This window comes from Pogoniulus pusillus, chromosome 9, assembly GCF_015220805.1.
Source record: "Pogoniulus pusillus isolate bPogPus1 chromosome 9, bPogPus1.pri, whole genome shotgun sequence".
Lineage (NCBI taxonomy): Eukaryota > Metazoa > Chordata > Aves > Piciformes > Lybiidae > Pogoniulus > Pogoniulus pusillus.
The window spans coordinates 20,322,336-20,350,241 of NC_087272.1; the positions used below are offsets into that span (position 1 = coordinate 20,322,336).

General features: G+C 36.9%; 1 protein-coding gene across 5 annotated transcripts in view; it reads right to left on the reverse strand.

Annotated features, from left to right (window-relative positions):
- The window catches only part of SPOCK3 (SPARC (osteonectin), cwcv and kazal like domains proteoglycan 3), a 349,520-nt gene that overhangs the window by 48,282 nt on the left and 273,332 nt on the right, over positions 1–27,906 (reverse strand). For all 5 annotated transcript variants that reach the window (XM_064148791.1, XM_064148793.1, XM_064148794.1 and 2 more), the window contains one exon: positions 10,699–10,825. In XM_064148791.1, the coding sequence (XP_064004861.1) occupies positions 10,699–10,825 (127 nt within the window). The remainder of the gene's footprint in view (positions 1–10,698; positions 10,826–27,906) is intronic.

Consider the following 27,906-nt stretch of genomic DNA (forward strand, 5'->3'; position numbering starts at 1 on the left):
CAGTGCATGACCTTATTCATACTGTAATACTCTAAAGTATCTTCAGAGTTAGTGGAATGGATAGCAGCACAAATGTAACATGTTCCTGCTGAAAAGAGGCATCTTTCTCTTTTTTTTCTTAAGCTCTGAATTTTTTTACTACTAAATCTTAGTAGCTTAAGGAGTCAAATTCTACAAACGTAGCACAGATATTTGTAGGTTTGATTATTCCCATTGGTAACTGAAATTAATTAGCCTGCCATTTAAAATTGGACACAGAAACCTATTGCAGGTTTCTTTTACTGAGAAACCGAACATGAAGTGTATAAAACAAAGAAATAGTGTTGGCATTTTTTGTGTGCGTTTAGAGTATTTTCTGATGCATGTTTTATTAAGATTTCATTAATCCTTTCCTTGAAAGGCTGGGGTTTGTTTTTTTTTTTTTTACAGACTGCAGTGCTTCTATTTGGTTTCGCTCAAATGTTGCTGAAGGAATCAGTAAATACTTCAAAGCTAACATGAGTTGTGAGTCTAGTCTTTTTGATTTATTTTGCTTCAAAACTGTTTACTCAGTACTATTTGCAAATAGCATTGACCTTTTAAACACTACAAAAAAAACAGCACCTGACACCTACCACCCACACTGATAGGTGAGTGCAAGGCCAGAACACAGCACTTCCAAATTAGCACTTTCATTCACACTTATGGTAGAATCTTACACTCACTGAACTCATTTTAGGGATGTGCAGGCAGTAGTGACATATTTCTTGACTCCTGAAACAGAACAAAAGCATGGTACTTCTATTAAGTGAGAAAAGAATCAAGAGGCTGTCCTGACAACTTCAGATCAGCAGTTAATGACACCAGGAATACTACTGGTTCATATCGCTTGTCCGTCTTCCCTAAACAAACAATGCACTGGGATATTGCAAAGGTATCTCAGCCACATAAAGGCAGGTCAGACTTTCTTCAGAGTCACTCTCAAACTGGTACAGAGCAAGCAAAACCGTTGAGATTACAGAATTACAGAATGTTAGGGGCTGGAAGGGACCTTGAAAGACCATGTAAGTCCAAATCCCCTGCCAGAGCACAGTAATGCATTCACAAGGGTCTTGATTATCTCCAGAGAGGGAGACTCCACAACCACCCTGGGCAGCCTGTTCCAGTGTTCTCACACCCTCACAGTGAAAAAATCTTCCTCATGTTTACAGGGAACATCCTATGCCTCAACTTCCACCCATTGCCCCTTATCTTGTTGTTGGCCATCGCCAATAAGAGTCTAGCTCCATCATCTTGGCATAAACATGAATGAGATTTAGACTGAATGAGGTCACACAGAATCACAGTCTCCTATCAAAACTCCCTCAGTCTCTCCTCATAAAGCAGATGTTCCACTCCCTTAATAAATTTTGTGGCTCTGTGCTGGGTTCTCTCAAACAGTTCCTTGTCTTTCTGAGGGGCCCAGAACTGGACACGATATTCCAGATGTGGCCTCACCAGAGCAAAGCAGAGAGGAAGGAGAACCTTTCCTGACCTACTAACCACAGTCCTTTTAATACACCCCAGAATGGCACTGGCCTTGGCCACAAGAGCACACTGCATATGCACCATAGGAAAAAAACACAGTAGTGCTTGGAAGAGCAGTGAAATTACCTGTTTCATTGGGAAAACATCTAAACTGTTTTAAAAGCAGTAAAATACCTGAACTAACATGGCACATATAACAATAAAATAATTCCAATTTATGTAGCTCTATTAGTGGCTTTTCTACACAGGGAAGATATGTTACAAATATTTCAAGTAAATCATCTGAATTTCATAATACCCCGTGTTTATATTTGGTTTATAAACAGTTGTGCTACTTTCATCATAACCCCTTTTGTGCACGAAAAATCCCACTGTTTTAATTCTGGATTATCTAGAATCATAGAATCATTTCACTTTGAAGAGTCAAACTGTTAACCCAGTACTGCCTGGTTATAAACCACAACCCTCAGCACCACATCCAAATATCTTTTAAATACCTCCAGGGATAGTGGCTCAATAACTTCCATGGGCAGCCTACTACAGTGCCTCAGAACTTGTTCATTGATTTTTTTTTCCTAATATACAGACTAAACCTCACCTAGTGCAACATGAGACTGTTTCTTCTTGTTCTATCAGCTGTTACTCGGGAGAAGAGACCAACAGCCACTTCACTAGAATGTCCTTTAGCGTAGTTCTAGAGTGAGAAGTTCTTCCCCTCAGTCTGCTTTTCTCCAGGTTAAACAACCACTGGTCCCTCAGCCACTCCTCATAAAAACTCGTGCTCTAGACCCTTCACCAGCTTCACTGACTTTCATTCCACATGCTCCACCACCTGTAGGAAGGGCTCCACAACTGAACACAACATTCAAGGTGTGGCCCCATCAGCGCAGTGCTGAGTACAGGAGCAGGATCACTTCCCTGATCCTGCTGGCCATGTGATTTCCTCTCGTTGGAGTTTCACTGTGTCTTACTTGTATTTTGATTCTAAGAATGCTTCAAATGTTTGATTTTTCACACAGGAGAACAGGTATTTCTGACTTCAGTGCACTATGCTGCACAGGGCTTAAAAAAAGTAATCATTTCAACATATACCAGGAATATATCTTATGTCAGGGTCTCTCAGCACTGTATTTCAGGATGAAAAATTCCTCATTTCTATACTGTCACTGTGTCCCATAGAAAAACGCAAATTGTTTACTCATATTCTGTCTGAAAACCTGTTCAGTCTTAAATGGACATAAAGTTACTAGGCATTTCTTGAGGTAGTTTAGCGAATAGAGATGAGTTCTGTGGCAAAATCATCAAAGAATGCATGCCATCTTTAGACATGACTCATGCAGCTTTACTGTCAGTAGAGCAAAGATGAGACTAATATTACTGGAAAAATGACTGCAGTGTACATTATGTTGATATATTTGAGCTCTGTTAGAACTACTGTTACAGAGTTGGAAAGATTAAATGGCAGTAATATATTTCATTAAGCAATGTCACCTTCCATTCCAAAATAGCTACCTGCCAAAGGCTGCCTGTGCTACTTTGAGGCCAACTGGAATATTTTAGTGAGAAGATTTAGATGATAGGCTGTGAAGAGGAAACCATGGTGATGTCTCCTTCACTCATAGGCTTGCTGAGACATATAAAAGCAAGAGCACAAAACAGATTAAGACAGTGTCCCTGTCTGTTGGTGTGTCTCTGCCTCCCTAGGCTGCTTCTGTGTAACTAATCCTTCTGCTTTCTAACCCTCCTTGCCGATCCTCCAACCTCACGTGGCACATAAGACAAACTCTGGGATAAGGTAGAGGGGTGGAAAGGAGGTGGAAGGGTGGTTGGGAGTGCCTCCTGGGGACTCTGGTTTCTGGGAGGGCTGTTGTGTTTCTGTATTACCTTTAACTTGTGTATTTCTTTATATAGCTATAAATATTGTAAATATCTGCTTGTATATTGTGCTGAGCTGTAAACATAAAGCTTCATTCCTTAACTTCCAGCTCAGCTGAGTCTAGCCAAGGTGATTACATAAGCAGGGAGGGGAGGTAACTCCCAAACCATCACACTGCCAAATGGACCTCTGTATAGTAGAAAACCCCACCTACTTCTCTATGGCAAAATAATGAAAATGAAGGAAGAAAAATCTTGTGTATTCGATCAGCATGAATATAAGGCCAGGACACCTTAATGTGTCCCAGTTTCCCTTGTAGTTGTAAACCAAGTTTCAGGTAAATATCATACATTTGCATATATACATTCACCTTCAGAAAACATTCAAATTATCCTCCAGAGACCAACTGACCTAATTTTTCAGATGTGAATGACAGTAAGTAAGGTCATTGACATATAGAGAGAACACTGATAAAACCTGTGACCTGGATGATGTCAAATTCATGAGAAACCTCTACAGACAGGAATAATACGTCAGAACAAGCACCAATCATACATAGAGAGGTAAAACCTCTACGCTGAGCAAAAAGGAGTATTCATGATATTTATACAACCTAAAAGTTTTTACTTTGGTTGATTTAGCTATTTACACATTCTTGAACACATACACTGCTTGAGCCACTGAAAAATTTTGAAAGAAAATTTACTACTAGAATGGAAATTAATAAAAGATGAGGAATGTAAGTAAAAAAGGAAAATACTAACTCAGTAATTATAGAAATAGTAGCTTATAAGTTTGATTTCTGGACACTTAGAAGAAAGGAGATGGACCATGCTACGTAGTTCAGGCAAATCATTACAGATTCTATGACAGAACTTCCAGAAAACAGGTATGCACTATACTGTAAGTACCTTGATTTTCGTAAGCATGCATAACACATAAAAACCCCATATCCTTCTGACATATACATGCCTATATTGCAGTCTAAAAATTATGAGTCTTATTCACAGCTCTTGTTCATAAAGTCCAAACTTCTGCACTGTATCAGGCTCCTTTCTTCAAACTTCTTCAACTGACTCAATTTAGAGATGCATGGAATGTCACTCAGTGCAATATGTACATAAGACCCTTGGTGTACCTTTTGGTGGCTGTCCTTCACAGTTTTATATTTCAAGAAAATTCACTGAGATAGAAAAATGATTAACTTTCACACAAAAAAAATTGACTTTTTTTTCAAGTTCCTACTTCAAATATGAAAAGACATAAAGAAAAAAGTCTACAATGTGGCCAAAACCATAGTCTTAAAAACTGGTGACAATTTTGGGTCAAGATCAGTGAAGAATGATTGTTCCACTAACACAAATTTCTGAATAACGGTAAAATGAAAGCAATGGCAAAGTTACACAGCCTTATAAGACACAAATGGCTTGTAAAAGCATGGAATTTTTTGTTAGGAGAATCAGCTTATTGCCTTTTAACATGTATTATCTCTGTATTATTAATGTGATATGGCTTCCTTAGCCATGCTGGTTGATTGCATTACTAATTGCACAAGTTCAATTTATGTAATTATATCTAAATTGAAATATTTATAAAGTTATGTGTGACCTAAAATAGCATCTCAAAATCATGCTCATTAGTCTTCAATTACAGGGAAAATAATGAAAGTAATAAAAGGAATGCACATGGATCTAGTTAGCCCTTGCTGGGTTATCCTGTCCAAATTTCCAAGCTGTTTAAACTGCACTATGTCAATTGGAAAAATAGAAAGAAAAAAAGGAATTAGATGTAGCTACTTCTACCAGGTGAAACCTTCATCAGTGCACTACAGAAGCATTATTTGGTCAGAAGTTAGGAGTACTTAGGCATTCTCTTTTCTTACCATCACACTGTCTCCAAGAAACATGTATGTTAAAATTGAACTCAAAGTACTAGACTTAACTTACTAAACAATCCAAACCAGAAAGCTGCATGTGCTAGCAGTGAAGACAATGTTTCACAAATTCCATGATCATAATATTTTTCACCCTCTGAATGAAGAAACAAGCAGTTGTGCAAATGGGAGTTTATATTCCAAAGCATGGCTATTTTTCCCTAGATGACATATATATATTCTTGAAAGTATATCCTGTATAAAGAGACACATAATCTGTGCAAAATATTTCTACTTTTTGCTGTTAGCATTTGATTTCTAAAATATGAAACATATTTCCCTGTTCTGTGTCAGAAACATATGGATTAAAAACAACACCACAAAGAAGTTTTTGTATGTCATGTTCTGAATGAATAGCTAGACTAGCAAGTTTTGCTAGATAGTCTTATTTTTCAGTTAAGCCTATGGTGGACTACAATGCTCCTCTTTTTTTTCCCTTAAACTTCATTGTAATACAAAAGATCTGCTTCTGATAGTCACATCTTTCAAATCTCCGTCTGTCTCAGTTCTCATCTATGCCCATATCTACGCTTCTGGGACAAGTTACTTTACTTTCACAGTTTTCTCATTTGAGTACATCTGTATCAGGGTTCATTCTGATCTCAAGATTTATGTAGAAAAGTAAGCAGAGCAAGCAGTAGTGTCTTAACTTGTGAGAGAAATCTCTATTTGCTTCCTGTAAATTGAGCAGAAACAAAAAAGCTTAACACAAAGGGTCGTCAGGCACTGGAAAGGCTGTCCAGGGAGATGGCTGAATCCCTGGGCATGTTTAAAAGCCATATAGATCTGCAGCTTGGGGACATGGTGTAGGGGCACATTTGATGGAGTGGGTGAAACGGCTGGACTTGAAGACCTTGCAGGTCCTTTTCCGCTTGGACGATTCTATGATTCCATGGTTCTCTATAAACAGTTTAGACAGCTCTTTGTGTCTTTGCTAGAAATGACTGAAGTTACAGTAGATCACAACTACAACTTTGAAGAAAACTGATGAAGGTAGAAAGAAGGCACCCTTCTCAAAGGGCTCCATATTCTCAGGAGTACCTTAAGGATTCTGTTTGAGAGCTAGGTAAAACATTTTGAACATTTCTCAACATTAACTATTTATTCCTTCAAGGTTTCCAGGCCACCCAAAAGAGGGAGAGAGTGGCAGGTGTATATTAATACTTCAGAAAGTCCTGAAGCGAACAGGAACTTCACAGGAATACCTAGTGTTGTGAAATTTACAAAACTCAGAAACTTCTGGATGTGTGCTTCCATATGTAGTACTGGATATTTTAAAATGAGATGATTTGAAGAGGGAAGTAAATAAAGTTATCAGGTATTTCATTAGAAAACCTGAATCCCAGTTAGTTTTCTTTTTCATTTGAACAACTGTGTTATTTTCCAGCCATAAAGTGAATATGCCTGAGCTACAACATGTATTTGTTCAATACCATAATGCTGAATGCAAAATAGGTCTTATGAAAGCCCATTAAATAAGATTACTATACACATAACAGAAGACTACACAACATCACTGCCCTTTCAATAATAATTTTAAAATTCTAATGTACAGATGTATTCTGCATAAATATAAAACATAGTATACTGCCAGAAAGACTGAAAATTTCAATTGTGATACAGCTAAATTGGATCATATTTGCAGTATGGGACATCATGACTACAGCACTAATGGTCTAAACGTCTGTTATGCTGTCCAATGTGGGTCAAGTGGATAAACACCGAGAGAAATACTGCAGCCTGCTCAAAAACTGGGCTTGCTAACACACAAGATCCATTTCTGATCAAGGTCTAGATCCAAAGAATTACATTCAAATTAGTGCAAACTTTAGCTGTTGCTGCAGTTGGCACTGCTGTAAGTGTCTTTTCCAATCAAAATGAACCTGTGACTCCTGTGATTGTATGCCAGGCAATCAGTTAAGCTTATCATTTTTGGCTGTGTTTCGACTGACAATCAAGTCTATAGTAGACTGTTTAGTAACAATGGATAAGAGGGAAAGAGGATTAATCCAATTTATAAAGTAAGGCTGATAGACAATGACTCAGGTTTGTGAAAATGACTTTCATTTATAAAATAGATAACTATTTCTAGCAGCCTTTTCTGAAACAGAAAGGAATTGTCAACAGCTCAGGCATGTGATCAAAAAACTCACAAGCTAATGAATAAATTTAAATCAATTCAATTATTATAATAGCACAACATTTAAAACAAAGACAAAAAATGTTGATAATTGTTTTTTATGCTTCCTCCAAACAAGCTATCTTATACAAAACACACTACAAAGTTATACAGAACAATAAGTAAAAGCCTTTAAAATGCCTGACAATAATAAAGGTGGTAGCGATTTTATCAAGGAAAACGTTAAGAATTTATGGTCACACAAAATTATAATCAAAATCTGGATCAAGTAAGCAACCAGTACCAAACTCTTCCCTCCACACACTGTGTGATTTTATCCACTGGCTCCCTTTCACCCTTCTAAAAAGAAAGGAATTGTAATGTACAAAGTTGAAGAAAATACTTCAATATTAAAAAAACCTTAAATCCACATACTTCAGCATCTGTAAAGTATATGGAGAATTCATGCCCTCTTTCCTAACTCCTTTTTTTAATATCTTTGCCATCTTAGCCTGAGAAGCTAGTTTAGACCCATTTATTTTCCAAAACATTATTTGTATTGCTATTTATACCTACAGGGAAGTTACAGATCCCATGAATTTTTCATAAGCAGACAAAAAAAATAATCATTAAAAAAATCACCCCGTTAGTCCGATTCTCATAGAATCAACCAGGTTGGAAGAGACCTCCAGGATCATCCAGTCCAACCTATCCCCCAGGCCTATCCAATCAACTAGACCATGGCACTAAATGCCTCATCCAGTCTTTGCTTGAACACCTCCAGGGACGGTACCTCCTCCACCTCCCTGGGCAGCCCATTTCAATGGGAAATCACTCTCTCTGGGAAGAACTTCCTCCTAACATCCAGCCTCTACTTCCCCCGGCACAACTTGAGACTGTGTCCCCCTGTTCTGTCGCTGGTTGCCTGGGAGAAGAGACCAACCTCCACCTGGCTACAACCTCCCTTCAGGTAGTTGTATACAGCAATGAGGTCCGCCCTGAGCCTCCTCTTCTCCAGGCTAAACAACCTCAGCTCCCTCAGCCTCTCCTCAGAGGATTTGTGTTCTACAGCACTATTCAAGAATTTCCAGAATTAAAATGAATAATGCACTTTCAAGTACCAAATTTTAGAGAAATGCAGAACTGAAAACTAGTGTAAACCATCAGCAGTGTTACTTAACGGCTACTAAGTTGAAATTTGTAACATCACCCTGGTAGAGAAATGGCAGGATCTCCTTTTACCGAATTTCTTCTCACATAATAATGTTAACTTTGATTATGCAACATTTCAGGATGTAACATTTTTATCTCAGCACTCTTGTAACGCTAATTATGAACATTACACACCATCGTTTATACTGACTGAATCTGATTAATTCTGGGCTGAGAACATAGTAAATCTTGGCCTGGAAAGTATGGCATACACCCAACACTGTGTCCGTCCAGTAATTGCTACTGCCTGGCTGTGTTGTGCAATCCTATGTAGTGACTTATTTTGAGAATTTGCCCCAGTCATTGAGAAAAACATTAAAAAAAAAAAAGAAAAAAAAAAAAGAGAGAGAGAATTGATAGATAAAAACCTGCTGGAGTTTGATAGTGGTAAAATTAAACTTTGCCTGGAGTAAAAGAACACAAATTTTTGTTTTTATATCAAATTTTAAAAGCATTGCTCCTGAAATAATCTTGCAAGGACCTCTATTTGACAGAACAAAATATGAAACCATAACATAATTGAAAAAAAAGAGTTATAGGCTAATACAGCTCTTCTGTGGCTATTAAGGTTTTTTTTTAATTTAGCATTTTGTTGCCATAAATACAGATCCAAAATCTACCATTATGACGTAGTGGAAGATAAAAGCAAACTCCTACTCTTTGATGATATATTACTTCTACATGACACAGGTGTAAGGGGCATAGTGATATACACAGCTGCACTGACTGCATTTCTGATAATGCACCAGAGTGGCAGCAGAATGTATTTATTTAATCCACTCATTTTTCATTGCTTCACCTTTAATACACGAGCTGATGTAAAAATATCTGCATCTCATTATTATCTACAGACCTCTGTATATTTACTTCAGATCAGACTCTGAGAGGCTCCGAGAGTCACTTCTGCCTGTAGTACAATTTAGAATACAGCATTCCTCTATGGTAAGACAAGAAATAAATCTATGAGGTTCAAACTGTGGGGTTTACATTACATTAAGAAGAATGCAGGGAGATACTGTAATGGATAAAGTATAAAGTATTTACAAAAAACCAAAAGTTGCTTATCCAGTATGACCTACATGGAATTATCCACCTTGTCTACCTATGTTGCAAAAATCACAGACACTCCTGCCAGTTTTTCTCTATGTGACAATAAGTTTGGCACTTAAAGACTGACTGAACTTTCACAGGACACAGCAAAGAAATGCTGAATGCCACTATCTATTATGAAGCAAGCATGTTCCAAGATTGACAAAACATAGACAGGACATTACTGTGAAGGAAAATAAGAGGAATTTGAAAACATTTTCCTGAAGTAAAACTTTAAACCATAGCAAAAAGTAATTATTTTTCAGTGATAAGTCTGAGCCCAAAATTCACGTGTAAGGCCTGAGTTGGATTTTTATGGTGGGTTTTTGGTGTTTTTTTCTGGTTTGAGTTTTTGATGTTGTTTTGGGTTTTTAAAGAAAAAATAAGATTTGCGCCCAGTTGCCTAGAACTAAGAAATTCTTTTGTAAGAAAAAAACATTTTCTAATGTAAGATTTATAATAAAAGTGTAAGAATAGTCCAGGTTGAGGAAATACATGTTATATTCTGGTGTCTTTATTCTGCACAAAATGCTGTTGCAAAAAGGAAAGATATGAAACAACTATTTATTCTGCTACACTTTCTATCAGGTTCTGTTACAGCAACGCCAAGGTGCTAGGAATGTGAAGCGCCCCACAATGGTCAACCAGAAAATCTAACTTACTGTGTTTATCCTGCCCTAAACTGAGAATATGTAACACTTTTTCCAAAACCCTGCCTTGGCGTCTGTTGCAAGTAGATTTAACCTGGAGCTCTGTTAGAATGGGAAGCACACCATGTTCCTTTGGGTACTACTGGCTCGCATTGCCTAGGATTTGCTACCATTTGGGGGTTTTGTCTTACAATATACCAGAACTGCTGCAGATTGCAATCAGAACAATAAACATGGACTTGTGCTATAATACAGTATTTTGATTTGCAAGAACTGGAACAATGAAAGAATAATTTAGGTCTTCAATTCTTACCTGAGAAGAATATGTGTGACCATCTGATCCACAAACAGGATTGGTATGAACTACTGGACACTGCTTGCAGTTTGATGAAATGGGACCACCCCTCCACTGTTTATGGCCTAAACCAGCCTCTTTCATACTGTAAGTAAACAAAAAGTACGTAATTCTGATAAGCAGTAGTAAAAATAGAACATATTCAGGGAATTTTAATGCACCTTTACGAACAGACATAATTCCAGCTCTAAAGTTTTCTTCTAAATAAAGAGCTGCCTTTATACATTACTCGCTGTAGTACTACACTTGATATTTCTGTATTATTCCACTTTCTAAACACTTTACTAGAAGATGATGATGCTTTGGTGACTTATTTAAACTTTGCTGACTTTGACGCTTACTGATCAGTGAAGGCTGGCTAACTAGTGTAGTATTGACTTTTTAAATGGTTATTAAATAGTGTGAATGAAGCTGTTGTATCAATATTACTGTTTAAGGAGGTAACATTTAGGTGTTAGAAAATTACATCAAACACACTTCTACAGAAAGAGGTAAGAGTGTTGTTTGCTTACGCTTTGACCAGTGCCTTTCACAGCTTACATTTTGTAAAATTCAGACTCCAATGCTCTATATAAAGTTCAAAGTGTGCTAACGCAAACAGATACATAATTGTATAAATTATAGAAGTTTAAGCTCAGATTATGTTGTGTGGTGAAATTTTGAACTACAGAGGGTTTTTTACAGTTTAAAGAGGAACACGAAACATTGTACACAGAAATTATTTCAGTTATTACTGAAAAAGCCAGCAATAGCTTCAGTTACATATGGCATAATGAGTGGAAAAACATGCATATCAGAAGCTTTTACACCCACTAGGAAGTGCAAAAAAGGAAATTAATCAGGCATATCACCCTAATTAATATTAAACAACAATCATTTCTGCTGAGTTGCATCATTTAAAGCCTAAATACAAATGATTTCATTTCTATTATAGCAAAGAAAAGCAAAGTTGAACTGTATCTTTGCTGACTCTTGATGCTTCTCTGACTAGACTGAGAGTTTTCCAATCATACCTATGAGCTCAAGTCCACTTAGACTATTTAATTGGCTGCATCTTTTTCTTACTTTTATAGCTTGGAATTTTCCATAAGCATCCTAGCTGCCTGAGGTTTCTGACAGGACCAGAACCGCCAACTATCAACCTAATGAAATTTCCCTTTATCTGAGATACAGTAACTTTAAAACGCTGCAAACACAAACAGCAAAAGTTCTGCGTGTCAACAGGGACAACCTCATTGTTAACAGCAAACCCCAGAAGCTGGAAGCAGGGAGACATACAGGGGCTGTGAGGTGTAGATACACAAAGCAGAGCAAAGACAGGACTAGTGGGGGGCGATTATGGGTGCAGATATGCTAAAACCCTTTGTACTGTGTGAAGTTTAAAGAGAAGACAGAAGAAGAAATGGAAGAAAACATCTAAGTAAATTGTCTAAAGGAAGAAAAAGAGAACAATGAGTCTGAGGAAGGAACACAATGGGGGCGGACACTAGAACAAGTTCAGGACATGAAAATTGCACGTGTGTGACAGCTAGCAGAGATATACATAGAAAACAGAAAACAATTTATGTAGTCCAATTATCTTCTCCTAGTCAACCTCTGCTCTGTTACGCTGTCCCACACAGTATCACACACAGTATCACAGTATCACCAAGGTTGGAAGAGACCTCACAGATCATCAAGTCCAACCCTTTACCACAGTGCCCAAGGCTAGACCATGGCACCAAGTGCCACATCCAACCTTGCCTTGAACTGCCCCAGGGACGACGACTCCACCACCTCCCCAGGCAGCCCATTCCAGTGCCTAATGACTCTCTCAGTGAAGAACTTTCTCCTCACCTCGAGCCGAAATTTCCCCTGGCGCAGCCTGAGGCTGTGTCCTCTTGTTCTGGAGCTGGCCACCTGAGAGAAGAGAGCAACCTCCTCCTGGCCACAACCACCCTTCAGGTAGTTGTAGACAGCAATAAGGTCACCCCTGAGCCTCCTCTTCTCCAGGCTAAACAACCCCAGCTCCCTAAGCCTCTCCTCGTAGGGCTTGTGCTCGAGGCCTCTCCCCAGCCTCGTCGCCCTTCTCTGGACACGCTCAAGCATCTCAGTGTCCTTCCTAAACTGCGGGGCCCAGAACTGAACGCAGTACTCGAGGTGTGGTCTGACCAGTGCAGAGTACAGGGGCAGAATGACCTCCCTGCTCCTGCTGACCACACCACTCCTGATGCAGGCCAGGATGCCACTGGCTCTCTTGGCCACCTGGGCACACTGCTGGCTCATGTTCAGGAAGAGAACTCACCCAAGACCTTAAGCATATTAGTCTTCTCAAAATATTTGTTTCTATATAAGTAACACTAGTTATAGACAGAAATAGCTGTATTTTTCCAGACTTGGAATAGAAAGGATAATGATAAATTATGAATAATACTACTTCAAAGATATCCAGTCATGGAAATGCCATGGATGGACATGTGTTCACAAGCTTTAACACAATGACACAGAAACTCAATCAGAGCTATCAAACAGCTATTTTTTGATTGTCACTCACTGAGATGACAGACAAGTTAATTAGAAGCATTTGTTAATATTAGTTATACTGGTAGGTATATGCAATTCATTTCCATTTGCCCTTAATTGCATTAGATTTGTCCTTGTTGACTATTTTCTTGTTACCAGATGTTGTGGGCTGTTTGGTTTTTTTTTTGGAAATACACAAAAACTAATGTAAAGATATAAATCATCTCTAATTGAGATCGTTGGTGTATATGTAAGTCATAAAATAAGATATGGAAAACATACTTAACCACAACACAAATAATTTGTTGTCCTTCAGTTAAAATACACAGATAATGCAACATATTTTTTACATTTTAGAGTTTGACAATAGTGAACAAAGAAATCAGTTACTTCACTCTAAGAAGTCACTTTTCTTTTTCTCTTACTTGTATTTACTAATTTTGTTTGATATGCAAAGTAAAATCCAGATCACTGCAACTTGTAGTTACCAGAGTTCAGCCATTTAATTCTGTGATTCTAATGCAATCACTATACCATTTCGCCACAATAAACACATGGTGTCACATAGAACTTAACTTCTTCCACTTTAGATACTTTATATACTTCTAAATTTCCTGTAGAGCTTTAGGATCTGATTAGTAATAAAATCACTACTACTGAATGTACAAGCTCCGCTTTATTTGACACTGTTGATGCCTAAATGGTAAAATTAAATATATGAGTTTAATTTATCAGCAACACTTGTGATTGCATTAATTTGTATACACCAGATTGTGCATATGTTTTCTGACTGCATATACAACTGCATGTCTGAAATATAATTAGCCAATTGGCCCAATTAATCTAGCCTATGTGCTTGTTTGCATACATAAACTTACCTTCCCATACACACAGCGATCATGCCTGCAAATGCTTTTGAGAATGCTTAATGTAGCTAAATTCACAATAGGTTACAAGAAATTCCTTGGCACCATGACTTACATAGTTAGAATCTGTAAAATGCCTGAGTGCCCAATTCACTTGAAAAATGACATTTTTGTACCTTGATTTGAAAATCTCCAAGCACAGACTACAAGAAACGAATACAAGCTACTAAAAGACTTACCTTTTAAAGAGCTTGTACAACTTTCTGACCACTGTATTCACAGTTTTTAGAGATTTTAGAATTATTCCTTCCTTTTTTGGGGGGGATGCATCATCAAATTAACATAATCAATTATAAACCTTCCTTCAGTTACCTCTTCATGTTGAAGCACTATGGAAGAAAACTATGGCTGCAGATATAGTATTGAACTGTTTCTTCCAAATGACAAAAGAAACCAAAACATGATTGCCGTTCTCTAAGTATGTATCACACAGAATCACACAATGGCAGCAGCTGGAAGGGAACTCTGGAGATCACCTACTCCAATGTCCCTGCTAAAGCAGGTTCACATTGAGCAGGCTGCACAGGAATGTGACCCGGTTAGTTTTGAGTATATTCAAAGAAGGAGATTCCACAATCCTTCCGGGCAGCCTATTCCAATGCATTAATACCTTCAAAGCAAGGATGATTTTCCTCATGCTCAGTGGAACTTCCTGTATGGCAGTCTGTGCTTCTTGCGCTGTCACTGAGCACCACTTAGAGGAGTCTGACCCTTCAAGACATCCACCCTTCAGATATTGATAAGCATTGAGAAGATCCATTTTCAGTTCTCTCTTCTCTAGGCTTAACCAGACCCATCACTCTTTGCTTTTTTCAGTAGAAGAGATGCTCCTGTTCCTAAATCATCTTTGCAGCCTGCCACTGGACTCTATCCAGTATCTCCTTGTCTGTCTTGAACCTGGGAGTCTAGAACTGGACACAATACTCCAGTTATGGCTTCAACAGGTAGAACAGAACAGAACAGGAGAAGAATCCCACTCCACCTGTTAGCCACACTCTTCAGGCACCCCAAGATGCCATTGGCCTTCTTGGCCACAAGGGCACGTTGCTGGCTCATGGTGAACTTGAAATACAGCGGGATTCTCAGGGTCTTCATCTCAGGGTCTCACTGCTGCTTTCTAGCAGGTCAACCCCTAATGTGTACTGGTGCATGAGATTATTCCTTCCTAGGCTCAGCACCTTACACTTGCCTTCATAGAGCTTCATTAGGTTTCTCTCTGCCCAGCTCTCCAGCCTGCCCAGGTGAGTATGATGAATGGCAGCACAGCCTTCTGGGGTCAGCCACTTGCCCCAGTTTTGGATTATTGGCAAACCTGCTGAGGGTATACTCTGTCCTTCATCCGGGTCACTAATGAACAAAACTGGTTCCAGTACAGAGCCTAGGGAAACACTGCTAGCTACAGGCCTCCAGCTAGAATGCTGCTGATCACAGCCCTCTAAGCTCTGTTACTCAGCCCATTCATCTCAGATATCTACTTCACTGTCCACTCATCTAATGCAAACTTCCTAAGGTTACTTCTGAGTGTTATGTGAGACAGTGTCAGAAGCCTTGCTGTGGTCAAGACAGAAAACATTTGCTGCCCTCTCTTGTCACATAATCATAGAAGGCTCTCAGATTGGTCAGTCATGGTTTTCTCTGTGAATCCATGCCAACTACTCCTGATAATCTTTTACTCCACATGTTAAGACATGACCTCCAGAACGTGCTGTTCCATCGTATTTTCAGGGAGAGAGGTGAGGGTGACTGTCCTCCCCATCTTGTCCTTTTTGAAGACGAGAGACATTAGCTTTCCTCTACTCCTCAGGTACCCATCCTGCTATCCATGATCTTTCATAGATGGAGACTGGCTTAGCAATAACAACTGCCAGCTCCTGCAGCACTCACAGGTGCAGCCCATGGATTTCTGGGTGTTCAAATTTGCCTAAATCATCTATCTCCAAGCCAACCCTCCATGACCAAGGCAATGCCTGCCTTCCTCCAGACCTTCTCTCTTACCTTCAGGGTCTGTGATTCTCCAGAGTTGGTCTTAGTAGTAAAGGCTGAGGCAAAGACAAGCAGTCACCATGGCACGGACCCCATTCAGAAGTGGGCCTATATTGTCCTTATTCTACCTTCAGATACGCGAGTAGCAAAAGAAGCCTTACACATCCACTGCCTCCCTTGCCAGGTTTAATTCCAAGTGAGCCTTAGCCTTTGTCATTGCATACATGTTGACATTATTTTGATTTGTTTCTCTATTTTTTGCACTATTCCTTACAAATACAAGAAAAACCTGTTTTAGGAAAATAAAAATAATTGAATAAACCTGAAACGAATAAAGCAAAGGTCAATAAATTTAGTATGGGAATCAAACCACAGTACATTTTAGCAGTTTTAAAATTAACAGTGTGGGCAAAATGTTAGTATTTACTGATAAGCCATAATAATTTTTAGCAAGTGTGTGTGAGATTAAATAAATATAGTTTTCTTTTTCCCCAACATCTGCACCCAAGACATTAGATTACCAGACTATGTATGATCTATCATTTTTGTCAGGATCACTAAGCATACATACTCAGCATTGTTTCAGAATTTAGGCGAGTATTTCTTTCTGTGCATGTATAAAGAGCATGCTATTCACTCATCTGCACCAGAGAACAAAAACCAAGTGGATATCTTAAAGACATAAGCCCTTACTACTGCCTTCCACCCACATGTATTATTACAAACAGAAATTTACACTTCAGGGTAGTTTCTTGCCTTGTTTTTATACAGCATTATTTTCCTTACAGTTCTGCCTACTTTTGCCAGGCAAAGTAACCCATATTTTATTCTAACTATAAATTAAAATCTAAACGAAGGAGCCTTATGCGTTTTTCAAAAACCACTCTTAGGTAATGCTGCTGAAATTTCCTGGAATAGTATTTGCTTCACTTTGATTAAGTGAAGTTATCTACTATGGCATTTTAATGAGACAGAAAAGCAAAGAACACACAGCCACACTTTAACTTATCTGGAATTGCCTGAGAGGTGAAAGAGACCCAATACATGAAAAGCTGAATGCGGTGTTCATGCCCAATCTTCTTTTCCATTAGGCTGACAAATGATACAGGCATTTCAAGGAGTAATTTGATGGAAATTACTCTGTAAATCACCAGAAGGGTGAAAATTTGAGATTTTAAAGTATGAAAAGTGCTTATTAAAGATTGAAATACTCTATGATTTTTTTCTTTAAAAAGAGTTTATCAGCACAAAATAGACCAAATTTTTTTTTCTTAGGATGTCTCAAATTGCTTCACTTGTAATTTGCATTGTTAGGCACTGACTAGCACGTATTTTTTCTAATACACTTGAAATATAACTTACAAAGATGGAATAACATTAAAAAGAGCTTCAGTCAAAATCACTGCATGTTATGGTAATTTTCTGATCAGAACTATATGGTCAGTCACATCTGTAGGAGACATACAGCTACAAAAAAAACCTCAACCCAAGAAAATCAAATTAACTAAATTAAGGGAAAAACATAACAGAAGATACAGGGCTAGCAATTGGCCAATCTTAGAGGTTTAAACTTCAAAAAGCAAACAAACTAAAAACATTTAGAGATGTTTTTACCAAAGTCTTTTTAACTTCAAGACAGTAGTTAATTACGTATGTGTGGTGGTAACAGAAGTCTGCTGAAATCTGAAGGAAAAGACCTCTGTAGAAAAGGTTACAAATACCTTTCCAAATAAGAAAAAGTAGCTCTTTTAAGCTCAATCTCTTGGAATTCCCCACTTTCAACTGCAGCTACATAGTAAAAAGTGATGATGGAACAACTTTTGGTATAGTTTAAGACAAAAGATAGGAAAAGGGTGCTCAAACATCACCTAGACACAGACAGGATTAAGAAGGTGGTTGTATTAAAAGATATAGCAAGTAACTGCACCAGAATCCTTCTTTCTTCCCTTATAAATTCATTTTCTTCCCAGCAAACATTATTCCTAAACATCTTAAGAAAATTATCAAAATCTAAATGGCAAAAATGAGCAGATTCTTCATATTCTTCCCGCCAGTCTTTTGTTTCTCCTTCCATCATAGATGCCAGACTACAGACAGCATTCTCAAGTCCCAGTTTTAGAGAGCATGATTTGTCCATTGCTACCTAACACAGGCATTGTAAAGTCAGACACAGAAGAAATTTCCAACAGTGTTCAGCATTATTTATGAATAAGTGTACTGTATTCTAGTGAAATGATCTGACACAGTGTCATGCATTTCCTATATATTTAACTAGAAATGGTCACATGCATGTATCTGAATTGGATTTTGCTTGGCAAATATGGGAGATGTGGAAAGCACTCATGTATAACATGGACTTAATTTTCTATCACAGACACCAGCATGTTACAACATTTCTAAAGACAGATATAAGTTGATCTTTAGTAAGAAAATCTGTAACAACTATTCCAGGCCTTAAGGTAGCATCTACATAATGTTTTGTCAGCAGAAACAAGTGAGGCACATGAGCACAAATAACATCTAAATTATGAGAGCTTCAAAAAAATGAGTAATTGAAGAGTATGAACTGGTATAAAGCATTATTGAAGCTAAGGAACAAGACTGCATCTTCCCACAGAATATGAATGTTATAGATGTTACACTATTTCAATATAAAGAATATTAATGTTATAGATGTTATACTACTTCAATATAAAAAATATTTAATTTCTTGAAATCTACCCAAGAGCAAATACATACTCTCATCTAGTGACACTGAAAACATCTTTCAACCTTATTTTTATTGCTTCAGAAGACATACTGAATCTAGGGTGTTTTGGTTGTCTTAAGACAATCACAGATTTAAGTCATTCTGTATTACTTTTGTGATAGCTTTTATAACTTTTTTATTCCTGCCTACATCCCACTTAGACATCCTGAGCACCAGAACCTGTCAAAATTTTAGATTCACCCACAAGGGTTGAGCATAAACACCTTCTCTCTCTAAGGAAATATGGATATGCAGATCAGTGAAGCATTACTGCATTAGTAACTGCAAGTCAGTCTGTCAGAATAAAGAGAAATGGCACATATTTGACATCAGGAAAAATGTCACCAAAACTGATTTTAAGCACTGGAACAGGCTGCCCAAGGAAATGGTGGAGTCAGCATCCTTGGAGTTATTTAAAAGACACATAGATGCGGTACTAAAAGATATGGTTTAGTGGTGGACTTGGAAGTGCTAAGCAATGACTAGACTCAACGATCTTAAAAGCTTCTTCCAACCTAAATGATTCTAAGATTTTGTATTTCATGGAGTTAGCTCATAGCTAACTGCCTAGCCTTCTTCCTAAGGACTGAGGGTTTGATATGGCATGGCTGAATAACCTTGACTTAAACTTCTGAAGAAACTACTGGAACTGTGAGAAAGAGCTGTAAGAAATTAGAGTGGGACCACGAAATACAAGAAAGGTAAAACTGCAGACAAAACTACGTTTGTTGAGACAAGGTCAGTCAAGGATGGGAGTAAACAAGCCACAAGTACATGAAGTTATAAAATCATAAATGACAAACAATCAGAAGTTTAAACTGATCCTCAGTTTAAATCACGCTGAGGATAAGCTCATTTCATGGAACAATGGAAGTCAACAGCTACATTCTTCAAAGCCAACATAATTAAATACAAACCTCACCTTTTAAAATCCACGGAGACAAGGATATTGCTGTACTAGAAAAAGAAAACATTTAATAACAAAACCCTGCTAGTTTCACTAATACCTATAAAGTGAACTTTTTTTTTTTTAAAGACAGAGTATTTGTGATGCTGCTTGAGGTGAGAAAATCAAGCAGATTAAGTGTGTGAAGTTTTCTTGGATGCCAATTCACACAGAGAAATAGATAATTTTAAAGAAGAATTTTTTATATAAAACAGAGATATTCATGATGAAGCAGCTGTGCCAGGATATGAAAGAGAAACAAACTGTAAGATTGCCAAAAGTTTTACTAACTACTGTAATTTTGACTTATATTATTTAGGCTAGCATGACAGAAGTTCTCTTCCATGTATGTCAACGTTATACACCCCATTGTCTTTAAAAAGGACTTCAGCTTTGTGCCACAAAACTTCTTAGCTAAAAAACTAGATACAACTACTTTTTATTGTCATTAAAAAAGCTGGTAAGTTTCCTCTTTTTTTTCTAAGCATCTAGCCTCTTCCTTTCTCTTTCTTCCACATTAATGTGGACTCCATAAAAGGGTACCTACAAGTCAACACATTCTAAAGAAACAAAAACATGCTATAAAAGGTAAAGTAGAAATAACAAATACTTATGTGATGCTAACAGCAAAAGAACTGTTGTTCAGCTTTCAGCCTTTGGTTTAAACTTTGACTTCTTCATTCACTGTCATGAAGAGTTTGGAAAAGTCCTTAAATTTGTTTTAAACTATTTCAAAGTGTTCAGAAAAACTGAAAATAAGGCATTTCAGGCCTCAGTTGTTGTTCTGTTCAGTTGGACCTAGAGAGCCCCAGCTAGCCACCCCTCATTCTGCATACCAAGGCAGAATATTTACCTTAATTTAGCTGCCTAATTTAATTTTCAAAGTCATGACTCTGCAAAACACCAAATTAATCATTCTTAGCCTCAGAGCTGAACATGTTTCCCAGTGCTTTGCTTTACATGACCAACCACAAATCCAGTTCTCAAGGCCCCAGATTATAATGTAGTGTGACAAAGGCCATGGATACACAGAAGGGAAAAAATAATCTATTGAGAGATGCTATGTTTGAGAAAACATCTATTTGCACAAAAGCATGATTTTTTTTCAGCTCTTAAAAAAACTGAGATGAGACAGTGCTAGTTTTTTTTCCAGTGGTATTTTTCCCTCTATAGTTCATAGTTTCACTCAATTGTTATTGTAGACTTCTCAGGTTCAAGCATGTATAAATAACTGCATCTTTTGGTATCTGAATATCTTGAGTAAGAAAGTAAATTGTTGTACCTAATTGGACTGGCATCCAGTCTGCTAATCAAATACAACACCTCATTTTACACAGCACTCATATAAAAAAATTTAACAAGTTACCACAGGCAAAACTTAACAACTCCGTTCCCAAGAACAGCCTTGCCATGTCAGAAGAAACAGTTCTCTTACCTGTAATATTAGCTTAGAGGACTTCAAACACATTTCTAAAGCTTTCTTGTAATCACAACACTGACTAAGCTCTCTTCTACGGTACTGTCATGTCAAACAGGTTCCTGAAATTTGTTTTGAATCTGCTGCCTCATCTAGCCTTTCTGTTCCTTCATTACTGAGATGCTAAATCAAAATAACTGGGGGAAAAAAAAAAAAAATCCAGCATAGTCTTTCTTACTAACTTTAATCTCAGTGCCCAGTTTTTCAGTGTCCTTTCATGCAAAACTCTCACTAGGTCTTTGATTATACCAAACAGCTTTGCAGTGAATCTGTTTCTGCAATGTTCCATTTATCAAGGTGAACAGAGACAATAGGGCCATAAAGACAAATAAATTGTGAGTCTTCATTCATAAAACTATTTCTTAACATTTACAAACTCTTCATTATTCCTTACAAGTCTCAATGTTTATCTTGCCTTTATAACTATTACATCTGCGTACTTTATGAAATAGCACTTTTTGCTTGTTTCTCTGTAGAACATGTAGGCAGTATTATTTCTATCATAAAGAACCTTGTTTTACAATTTGAACATAGAAAAAGTGAATTAGAGCATGACAAAAGTATTGAGGTGTACTTTGAAATAAATTGATATATTATTTCAGTGAACCTATAGAATAGAAAATGAAATTCAGTTTTCCAGACGCCTCAAATCTGTGAGATACAGGATGAGAGTGCTGCTATTGGTTTCTTATGAAAGAGAAATTTATAGATAAGAGCATCAGGAGTACATGCATCTCTAGTTTTAACTCTAATAATGAATAAAGGGTCATAAAGCCCTCACAAACTGTTTTTTTAATCTAAAAGCATCAGATCATCCCGGCTGCCACATTTTCTAGACTCCAGCAGCATGGTCTCAAAGTGAAAAATCAATCAGTTGCATCCTCTGGATATCCGCTTCCTGTGGTTGCACACTTATTGCTCTACTTGCCAATCTAAACTTCCTCTCAGATAATGTTTCCTATCATTTGCCTATTCCTTGCACCAATGATTTTAGGGCTGGGGAGATGATGATGTTTGGGGTTTTCTTTAAAAACAAGGCAAAAAGCAAAAGCTTAGAATGTAAATTAATTTAATGTTGAATTTAAGGATCAAAACTTAACAGTAATTTTTAAAGGCATTCAAATCTTAGTACCACAAATACTCATTGGAAATGAAAGTGCAAGCTGTGACATCAGAGTCAAGGGGAACTCATTATTCCAAGATGTGCAAATGTTTTTAAAGCTATTTATGTGTCTCAATCCTCAGCTAATCAACAAATGAATTAAATCTTCAATTACAATAATGTTAGCTACTTTAAATTTTTACTGATATGAAACTCTGTGGTAAGAAAAAGCCCATGCAATTAATATTCCTTTCTGAAATATCTTTCCCAGAGGAATTATTGTATTTTTCACCATTGAGAACATTAAATGTATTGTTTTGCACAAATGGAAATTAGTAGAATTATTTCTGTTCCCTGAACACTAACCCTACTCAACTTCACACATTTAGTAGTTTTCTCACTGAAACTGGTATGCAAGCAAAACAGATGTATTCTGAGCCTGTAAACACAACTTAAGCAGCAATGCCTGTACATAAAACAAAATGCATTAGAATTGATTCTAGCTACTGATAAAAGCACATGATTGAAATCAAATGATGATGAAAATTTTAAAGCCAGTAAACTAACCTCTCTCATATAAGCATCTTGAAGTTTTATTCTGTTCCACTGCTCCCTGTTAAGAGTATTCAGTAACAATGAAAGACAAAAACCCCAAACACACAATCCTTGAACAAATTACAAATTAAGAACTGATTACAATCCCTTGCATCAGCTATTTTACCACTGCTAATGTATTTTAATGAAGTAAAAGAGTAGTGACAGCTAATTTTTAAAGCACTAAAAAGACAAACTTTGTAAGATGGAGCATTGAACTGCTCCTGGGTTCCTTTTGCATATTTTATTTTTCTGATAAAGGAATATCCAAGGATTTTATCATTTCTGTTTTGTGTTATTTAAATGTTTACATAGTAGCCCACAAATTATTTTATTGCTATGGACTACAATTATGACTTGATAGTTAAGGACAGAGAAATCATTCCTTCCTAGCCTTGTTAACAAAAAGGCAGTCTTTTTTCACCAGTAGATTCTCATGAATACTGTGAGGGAAAGTACCTTTTTAAAACAACAGTGACAAAATAAAATCTCATAAGCAATTTTTTGTTAATGGAACAGTACATTAACATCTTCTAGGGTCAGCCAAAACTTTCACACAACACTAATTCCTTAATTCAGCTGTCACACTTCCTAATTCTTTCCTGTGATTTTTTTTTTGGGAGCAGAATTGTCCTAACTTACTGTCTTTTAGAAGGTGGTACAACTGAGTCTGACTTCAATCACTGTCAACAAAACACAAAGAAACGCAGCAAGATGGGATTCATTTTCCTAGCCAAAAAAAATCCCAATCTCATCATCTCATTGCAGAAATGGGAACTAGGACACTAACAATCACTGGAAATCTCATAACTGATTCAAGTTATTGTCCAGTGCACATTCTCATCCCCCTACAAGTCACAGAGAATCTGAAAAAGATTACTGGAACAGGTAAAACATGAGTAATCCTAGGACTGACTAAATTAACTGATGTTAGACTGCAGGAGTCTGTAGAGTTGGACTTTATGTGTTTCATAAAAACAGAATGTTGAATGGGAAAAGTATACTGGAAAAGACCTCTTCTGCTAATAAACGGAACAGGAAAGTTCTGTTTAGGTCTCTTTTAGTTCAAGTTTGCTTTAATCTCCTACAGATATACATTAGAAAAAAATAATAAAAACTAATACCTTTCTATTTTAGAGGTCTAGATACAGGAGGTTTGTTTTGTTTGGGTTTTCATCATTTGTTTTTGGGTTTTGTGGTTTTTTTTCCTCTCAGAGACAGCAAATTTTGAGAATAAATATTTCTGACTAAGCTGCAATCTTTACTAATAGTATGGATAGCATCAACAACATTGGTACTGCAATACACATTCTTCCAAACTATGTACGTATTTGCACAAGTTCCTTAAAGGAGAGAGAATTAATTCCAGTAGAGAATCTTGTTTTCCTCTAGTTGTGTACTGTTAACTGCCACTACAAGGAACGGAAAACACACATACACAGCAAGAACAGACTGGGTCTTCACAACATATGCAAAACACATGATTCATAGGTTTAGCCACCTTTAGCTAGTAAAAGGGAGCTTCATATTTTTCCTTCAGTAAATTAAAATGCATGGCATATAGAGGTCTCCAAAATAGTCACACTTTCACCTCTCCTTTAAACACATAAAAGTTCAAATCATTTTCTCAACAAGTTCAATTAAGCGATGGCTAAGACAACATCCTTTTCAGTAGTTTGTAGAGTGTAAATATGATCAGAATGGCAGTTGTACCATAACCAGACTAAACAAAGCTATGTAATGTTAGTATTGTTAATGAAGCAGTGTTTCTCATTAGCTTACCACAAAAGAAATACTGTAAATTCAGCCTACGTGCAGCATCACTTCCTGTACAAACACAGATAATGCAACAAGCTTGAAGCTCTGCCAAGCTGGCAGACTGGCAGCACAAATTATGCAAAGAACCAGAAAGCCTTCAGTACATTCAATAGAGCTTAGAGCATAAGAACGATTAAGTGTTGCTGTGTGCAACTACAAATCACAGTAATGAATCAGACTAAAATTTCCAGTAAGAGACTTAACTGCACCAGCTGGTCTTCTTCAGCAGCACTATAATGCGAAATGATGACATCCCAAATAGTAGTGTTTCCAACTTTCACACAGTCTGGCCACAGCAAACCCTTTGTTTTTCTTCCTTCTTGTTTTGAAGTCTTTTATTTGAAAACATCACAAAATGTGGCAGCATCTACAGAAAGCTAACAATCTATACTGTTTTTTCTTCTATGCTTTCCTTTTTTTTCCTCTAATCAGATGAGAGCAAGGCTTTATTTGATTCTAATTAAAGAGATTCTAATTAAAGAGAGCATCTTCATGTCAGTTCTAACTGACTTTCTTCCAAAACTGCTTGGACTTACTTAATATAACTACAGATTTGTAAATACAACTTTAGGGTTCTTCGGGGTTTTTTGTGTGGTAGCAAGTCCAAATTGAAAACCCTCTTCCTTTTATTGTAAAGTGATAGTAAAATACCTCAAACTGCAAAGTATGATATTTCAGAAATCCAGGAGTCATGTGCACATATATGAAAAGGAAAGATACGAATGGACACATACATATGTACACCTCAAATTGCAAAGTATGATAATTTAGAAATCTAGGAGTCATGTGCACATGATATTAGAAGAAAAAATACAAAAGGACACATACATATATATGATATATATGTACACGTTTGTATGTATGTATGCACGTATGTGTATGCATTCTTTTTATCAAATGGACCTCTCACACACTTGGACATGGTCCCTTTCTATGCCTGGAGACATAACCTCAGCCATGCATGGAAAGAGAAGAGATTTCAGCTTGCTTTCACAGTGGAATTAATGTTCCAGTTCTGCAGGACTTGAAATTTACTCTGGGTTTTTGTCACATCATCCGTAACAGGAAAAAGGTTAAACTATCTCTTGCTTCAGGGCCCAACACTCATCACTTTAAACATTTCAAAGCTGAGATGGAACATTTTCCTTATGTTATATATAACACTAAGGGGAACACACCCAGGGAAGAACCACTGACAATCCAGCTCATATAAAGAAGTACTTACACACTATAAAAAAGCAGGAGTCCAAGGTAAAATAATGGACTAGATGAACAACAATTTGAACCAAATCAGCACTTGGAACCATTATTTAACTCTAAAGCATAAAGGAAGTTGTAATAAGATTAACTGCTAGCACAAAATCTACCAAGCTCTCCATCTACTCTACCTTAGAAAAGTAGATCAATGAAGTAATATAATATTTTGCCAATATAAGCATCCATGAGTTTATTATAAAGAAATACCTTCATAGTGAAATTAAGGTAACTTGAAGACTGAATCCACAGGGAGAAACATGAGAAAAATCTTTGATCCTTCATTCATGTCCTACTCCGTGCAAGTTTAGGGGCAGTGAACAATTCCCACTAATCCTAATTTAATTCCACAAAATTCTTAAGAAACCGCAGAGAAAGTATTTTACTCAGAGAGGACATACCACTCTTTCCTTAATTCTTAGAATTGTTAATTCTATATCTTTAGATCTTTTATACTTCTCATTTCCTATCTAGCTTCACATTCTATAAAGGCTCAGTCTGTAAGCTTCTCTGGGAACATGCCCCTTCTGGAGCCTTAATACAAAATGAGCAATTATAAGCCTTACTTTCTTAGTTGCTTCTTATGACTCTCTGTCCACGACTAGTGAATTCCTGCAGTTTTCCAGGCAAATCATGATCTGTAACTGAAATGCTTTTATCAGAACTAAGTTACCTTGCCTACCTTGACCTTTATTTTACAAAATAGGTTGGGTTTTTTTTTTGTTTGTTTTTTAAGAATTGATGGTATTATCAGAATCTATTGCTTAGTTAATATTTAATGAGAATCCAAAAAGCTGTGCACCTTGAGAACAAGGCAGTCCTGTTCAATTTACAGACATCTTTCCTACGTTATTGAAATGACATAAGTACAGGCTGCTACCATAAAAAAAAAATCAAAAACCCACAGTAGCATAACAAGATAAAGAAAGAACTGTAAATGACTGTAAGGCACAGTCTGTAAAGAGAATGAAAACAAATCATAAAGATATGCTACAAAAGGAATGATCTCTCATTTCTAAATAACTCATGAGAGCTTTCCTATACATTAAAGAAAACCCTGGATCTGGAATACCTGAATGCTGCTACAATCAATTCCTACTAAAAAATTTAAGAAAAAAATTACTGAATTATTTGAGAGGATGAGAAATATAATAGAAAGAAAAAGTAAGTTTACGAGAGTAATAGATGTCAGTCTTAAAACATTTAAATTCCATCTTAACATGCTATGGATGTAATATGGCAGATACAAGTGCAATCTGTTTCTTTCCTAGCAGGAAACTGTTGTATTGCTCTGATCATTTTACATAAACCATAAAAAAAGCATAAAAGGACCTATGGGCAGGGGGCATGATGTATAGTGGGAAACTCATAGAAGAGATCTACATTTATCTAGAAAAATTGCTCATGCCTTTAATATACTGAATAATTCAGTTCATTCAAGCATTGACTGACTTGGTGTGTCCAATTTTATGAGCACATTTCTTTTACTTATGGAAGAAGAAATTGTTTTACCAGATTTCACTAAGTTAATCACTAGGGTTCTCATGTATCAAAGACACTTAAGATATACTTGGAACATTATTTTTTGTCCCTCAAATAGTTTGTAATTTCCTAATTTTCAGAGTTTAGACACAAAACACATTTCTAAATGCTACTGAGCAAGTCATCATTTCACCAGTCTCTTACAGTAAGCAGTTCAATCTTGGAATGGATGGTAATGATTGTGTCTCATTTGTAAATTGTCTCCTACAGCTGGACAGAGATAAAAGCAAAGAGAAATCTCTGAAGCAGACAGATACTTCCCTCCCATCTCCT